Raw genomic sequence first — 6,000 nt, forward strand, 5'->3', positions numbered from 1 at the left:
GGTGAGGTCTAACCGCGTCAAAACCGCAAGGAACCGCGGCGCGGTGCGGTGCGACAGTTTTGGAACCGCGAAAATATGAGGTGCGATGCGCGGTCCTAGATATTGGAACCGGAACCGCACCATAGCGAGGCCTACATATAGGCGCTATCCGGGAAAGAGAAGATGAATGGAGCCAAAAGTGAGGTGCAGATTGTCTGTCGCCCGCCCGACTGGGATATTACCTAACCTGGTAGGCTGCATATAGGGAGCCTATTGGAGGTTAATTCGACCATCCTGACCCTATAGAAGGCAGTAAGATGCTTCGGTACAGGTTTTCATTTGGAGGTGGATGCGTTTATAGAGGAGAACGGGCGTGGCCCCCTGAAGTTCTTTAAGTCCACAGAAAGCCAATTTCCCACTGTCCTCCCATCCCCATCTTCCACATACACACCACAGCTACAAATGGGGTCTATCATTCCTCCCGGGGGCCTTGTTCTCATCACTGGGGTGAATGGTTTTCTCGGATCTCATTTGGTCTTAGAACTTGTCGAACGGGAATACGCAGTCAGAGGCACCGTACGAAGGCCTGAGAGCGCCTCCTGGATCACAAAGGCAGTCAAGACACGTTACCCCACGGGCAAATTCGACGTCCTTGTCGTGCCCAGTCTCTCTGCACTGGGTATTATGGATGCTCTCATCAAAGACGTCGATGGCATCGCCTACATGGCCGCCGATACCAGTTTGAACGCGGACCACACCCAGGTCATCCCACCGGGCCTCAATGCCCTGCAGGCAGCTCTCGAGAGCGCCGCCCGAGCCCCCTCAGTGAAATGCTTTGTCCTCACGAGCAGTTACACTGCCGCCGTAGATATGTAGCTTGATGAAGGACCGACCGCGGCCTAGCATCCCGATCACCAGCGCAAAATATCTCGTGGACCTTAGTACCTTCACAATGAAGCAAGGTTGGGATATCAAGAACTATACCAGTGACATTGGACAATTATTTATGATGGGGTATCCGGAGATTATTGGTCGGCTTTTTGTGTGTCTCCCGTGGAAATTTTCTTTTTCGTTTCCTTTTTGTCCGCCTTCCATACACGCTGATAGCACGGGAACTAATAGCGCCTTCTCAGGTCCTCAATGCCCCGTTATATTTTGGATGGATGTGGGGTATTATGAGGAAGTGGCTAGACCCAGGGACAGTGGGCAAGGTGGTAGTTGTGCCAGCGAGCGAGATGATGCCAAAACCGACGAAGTACATTGATACGGAGAGTATTCCGAGTAGATTTGGTGGAGAGTTTGCCTGGGAACATGGCACGCCGCTCGACTTGGATGTCAGGATTCAATCTGGCTTAGAGTGGAAAGAAGAGGGGAAATTGCCACCCGGGCCGATGAAATGGGTTCTTGATGAATCGGGAAGAAAGACAGCCGTTGTAGTGGGTAGTATTGAGGGCGTAGCAAGGACGACGATGATTGCTCAGGTGAAATTGGAAGACGAGGCGATCAGAGTGGGAACCGCGGAGAAGAACATCAGAATGACAGGCCTGGAGAGAACGAGGGACGTGGCCATAGCTACGTTACCATTTAGAGATGACAACAACGGAGATAATTAGACACTATGGATACCGTGTCAAGTTTGCCCTACGTATGTCGACACACGCCAATTTCCTCAACATCTGTCCTTTAACCGCCCTATCTATAGTTTACTCGCATCAAATGCCAGCCGCATCCTCTCTCCATACCGCATCATCACCCACGGCACAGGAATGCACACCACGGCAATAAATCCCAGCAAACTATTCCCCCATCCCAGTCCTATCGAGTCATACATAGCCGGTCCCGCCAAGGGCAACAATGCACCCATAATACTACGCACGACCGTGTTGGCAGCCAGCGCACTGGCCGCGTAAATCGTGAAGGCATCGACCAGGTAACTCATAATGCATATGAAAACAGCAATGTTGCCTATTCCCATGATAGCAGTGCCGATGACCGGCACGATCCAGTGCGCTTTGTGATACGTAGACCAACCATACATGAACAGACCCGCCGGGATGAAGAACGCACCCACGACCAGCGGCGGGAGACGGTATTCCGGCTGCATGCCACCTGAGGGAGCCTCCGGGGTGGGCTTTGATTTGGCCTTGAGAATACGATCCGATGCAGCGCCAATAACGAACAGTCCGAGGAGCGAACCAATACCAATTCCCAGGAAGCTTAGACCGGAGGATTTAGTTGGCCATTGGTATTGCTCCTCAAAGACTTCAGTGAAGGTCGAAAACATGAGATACTGGTACCCGTAGACTATACCCACGTAAATCGAACTCACGAAGACGATCGGCGACAAGAATAGAATTTTAGATGGGCGGGTAAGGGCTTGGAGGAAGAGCTGACCGGTGGAGAGGCCGTTGTCTCGTTTAGAGCGGAGGTTGGTGTTGCCGGTTTCTTTGATGAGGCGTTGCGTTTTGCGCTTTAGGAGGACGGTGGGATAGGTTTCACGCAGGAAGAGAAAGGACACTATAGTGCAGAATCCGCCCACCATAGTGAGAACCCAGAAGACCCAACGCCAGCCCTTGGCTGCGGTCAGGTACCCTCCTGCTACTGGTCCGATGACCGGACCGAGCAGGGGACCGAGGGCATAGATAGCGATGACGCCTCCCCGTTTTTCCTGCATGATGAGATCCGCAATCGTACCCCCGCCTATAGCGGGGGGCGTGGAGTATCAGTACATCGGATCTAGCTACGGGGTAGGGCATCGAATAAAACAAAGAAGCCGCTCACCATTTGCAACCGGCGCCGAGCCAAAGCAGCCCTGGAAAAACCGAAAGACAATGAGCATTCCTATATCCGTGCTCACGGCGCATGTAATGGTGAACACCGTGAAGCCGAGATTGCAAATATGGTAAATAATGGCTCGCCCGACGAGCTCCGAGGCCGGCGCCAGAATGAGCGGCCCAATGGCGAAACCCAACACATAGACCGACACCACGAACGAGCCCAACAGCGTATTCGTGGTATGGAATTCCTCCATGAGCACAGGCACACCAGGCGCAAACATAGACGACGCGAGCGGAGTAATGAAAGTCAGCGCGCTCACGATTCCGACATTAGTGCCTTTAATCAGACCACTGAAGTTGACTGGATTTCCAGGGTCATCGGGACCGTCCCAGTCGACAATATTTGAGGCCAGCGACGTTGAAGAATCTGTAGAGGTCGCTCCAACTTGAGCGACCACCTGTTTCTCTTCATCCCCCAAGGAGAGGGAGCCAGGGCTAAAACCGACTTGAGAGAGCTTTGAGGGATGTTCACCAGGCGAGCAGTTCGCGGACCGCCCGTTAGCTTCGGCTTCAGCTTCAGCTGGGGCTGCAGACACTACCGCGCGCAAATCCGACTTTGACGAGACCATGCTACCGCTGCTTTTTCGTGCCGACGAGGGGGAGAGAAAATGGAGAGAAAATGGAGAGAGAGAGAGAGAGAGACCGTGGGTAGGTATTAAGTTGCCAAGTGGAGAGAAATCAGAGATAATAAAGACGTGAAAGATACAGAATTTCTGACATTTGTTCTCGTGAACGGGAAAGACTTCGATGCTGATAGAGGAAGCGACATGCAGGGGTCGCGGTTTTAAGGCCGCAGATACGGACATAGTCTCTTACTTCCTATGTCCGGCATCGTGCAGAAGTTTGGCTGTGGTTCAGTATTTTGGTTCGCAGGGGTTCGAACAGGGGTTTACTGGTCGGTGGCGTGTTCAAAGAACAAGGAGGCGAGGCGTTCCGTTAGCGTGGGATGGCGTTGGATGGCATTGGATCTCATTCCCCCCGCGCTCTCGTTTATGTAGGTCCTCCCGTATTCCGCGATGCTTATGTTAGGCTAATACAGGGTTATGTAACATGCCTTAGCATATGCGAATGACTGTTGGGCGGCTTGCGTGATATACATGCATAAGCGAATCATCGGAGTGGGTGTACTTAAACACTTATCAACTAGTCTAGTGCTTGGCCCTCTACTGGTGATTACAGTTTTATACATTATGAGACGGCCCGTCGCGAACTCAAAATGGCACCGGTCTGATCACCACACTCGCCGAAATACATAGCTAACTGCTGATCCTAGTAGGTGGAAAGAGAGGGCCGATGCTTTATATGCGAATCTATTCACATCACTAACTAATGGTGTCGCCAGCAGCAAACCATCATAAAACAGATTATGAATTTATGAGCCAGAAAAGAAAAATACGCAATAGATGAACTAAAACAGACACGGAAAGTTGGCTGAAACTCCCTAATTCCTAATTCTTCCGCAGCATCTCCAGGATTAGTTTCAACTGAAAGTTTTGGGCCCCGAACTTGCCCTCGAGGTCGGAAATACTCTTGTCTACTTGGGCGTGTAAAACGTCCAACGCGTCTTCTGTAAACTGCAGGCTTCCCCCTGTTTTCATTACCTCCAGGATAGCCTACTTATACGAGAGACTGGCCTGGTTATTGACCAACCGTCGAGTCCAGATATTGTGGATCACAATTTTGGATGGAGCGGAAAGCATCATATGGATGACCGGAGAGTCTGAACAGCCCATCGGTTTCTGTCGCACTTATTATTCTCCGTGGCGTTCAATAACGTTTGTTTCTATATCTCTCGACTTACTGCGCTCGACCCTACGGAAATATTCATCGATAGTCGGACAGATTACGTTATTAGCCCAATATAGATCCAAGCTCTGACCGATATAGAGATTCTTCAATTTCTCTGCTAGAGTAAATCAATTTTCATCCTCCGACGATTAGAATAGCTGGCAACTCACTTGTGAAAACTAACACGCTTTCTTTGTCCCTAGGCTTCTGTACCTCTTCCAGAGTACGAATGATTGGGTAGTTAGCCGTATTCACCGTCTGGCCAGCTCCGAAGATCGTATATATTGATCATTCTACGCGCGGAAGAATTGAGGGATCTTCTATATTATCTAACATATTTACTTATTAGCTAGTACTCTTAGACGGGTATTAGATTAGGAATTTACATCAAAGAAGTGTTATAAAGTATATTGGTTACTAATTTGATTCGGTCAACCTTCGCAGTAGGGACACGGCACTGGATATGTAAAGCGTCGATCGCTTGATCACGGACTCTTTTTGATGGTAGAGAGCTAATATAGTCGTAAGGAGCTTGTATTACCTATATCGGCTTTTTTAGTATACTGTGAACACCTTGTAAACTGGATGTCGGTACTAACCTTAGTTTCAATCTCCGGGATTTTCTGGGTGGTAATATCACCATTAGCTCCTAACTTGGGCGCCGAGTGATATAATTCTCCCTTATGCAGCTTTGGGGCACTAATAACTTTGTAATCCTTCTGTGCAAAAAGTTCACTAAGTCAGTGTCGACGTCCAGGCTGAGCGGATCTTTGAGGCCTATGGTACTATTAGTACCATTGGACACTAAGGTATAAGTGACACTATTAGTAGATAGAATATAGATACTACTATTGCTATTCACATGTCTATTGAAGACAGTCTTCTCTGTACCATTGCCTAGCCTATTGGACTCCCTATTGAATTTTAGAAGGTTTTCAGGGCTCTTGGGAATACTATTCTTCATCCCATCAAGCTGACGCTCGTTATACGAAGACCACTGATAGTATCTAGAGCATTCGATACTATAAGCCATATTTCCCCTCAGACTGTATAGTAGACCTTCTAGATACCGCTTCGTGTCCACGAATACGTCATCTCGAGCCTTAGTATTAGCGACAATCTCACGAAAGTCGGCGACGGTCACTGATCTTTTCCTAGTAGATCTCTTTGGCTATATCCTCGGAGAGCTTGCGCTCCTCTATAAGAACGCCAATTATATTAGCAGCGTAGTCTCGACCTATGGCCACTGCAGACTTATATTCTTTCTACTGGGAGTAGAGGTCATTTTTGAGGCCTAGATTTAAATAAGCAGTATTAGGCAAGTCCTGGTATATCTCTAGTATATATTTCCTCTTCGAACTTAGTTGTCTCTTATTACGAGTAGTTTCTGCTTTTG

The 6,000-nt window shown here is 49.0% G+C and overlaps 3 protein-coding genes across 3 annotated transcripts; 2 read left to right on the plus strand and 1 right to left on the minus strand.

The window, feature by feature from the left end:
• Positions 1-441: 441 nt before the first annotated feature.
• N7498_009122 (aldehyde reductase II) lies at positions 442-855 on the plus strand (the record flags this gene model as incomplete). Its single annotated transcript, XM_058456178.1, has 1 exon — positions 442-855. One exon carries the CDS (start codon positions 442-444, stop codon positions 853-855), a length of 414 nt encoding a protein of 137 aa, XP_058303077.1.
• A 4-nt stretch (positions 856-859) lies between these two features.
• Positions 860-1,592, plus strand: N7498_009123 (SEC14 family lipid-binding protein; the record flags this gene model as incomplete). Its single annotated transcript, XM_058456179.1, has 2 exons — positions 860-1,021; positions 1,113-1,592. 2 exons carry the CDS (start codon positions 860-862, stop codon positions 1,590-1,592), a joined length of 642 nt encoding a protein of 213 aa, XP_058303078.1.
• An 83-nt stretch (positions 1,593-1,675) lies between these two features.
• Positions 1,676-3,385, minus strand: N7498_009124 (MFS transporter; the record flags this gene model as incomplete). Its single annotated transcript, XM_058456180.1, has 2 exons — positions 1,676-2,679; positions 2,761-3,385. The coding sequence occupies 2 exons, from the start codon at positions 3,383-3,385 to the stop codon at positions 1,676-1,678; spliced, it is 1,629 nt and encodes a 542-aa protein (XP_058303079.1).
• Between the last annotated feature and the right edge of the window lie 2,615 nt (positions 3,386-6,000).

The sequence above is a fragment of the Penicillium cinerascens genome, assembly GCF_028974065.1.
Source record: "Penicillium cinerascens strain IBT 15544 chromosome Unknown scaffold_4_segment0_segment1, whole genome shotgun sequence".
Taxonomy (NCBI): domain Eukaryota; kingdom Fungi; phylum Ascomycota; class Eurotiomycetes; order Eurotiales; family Aspergillaceae; genus Penicillium; species Penicillium cinerascens.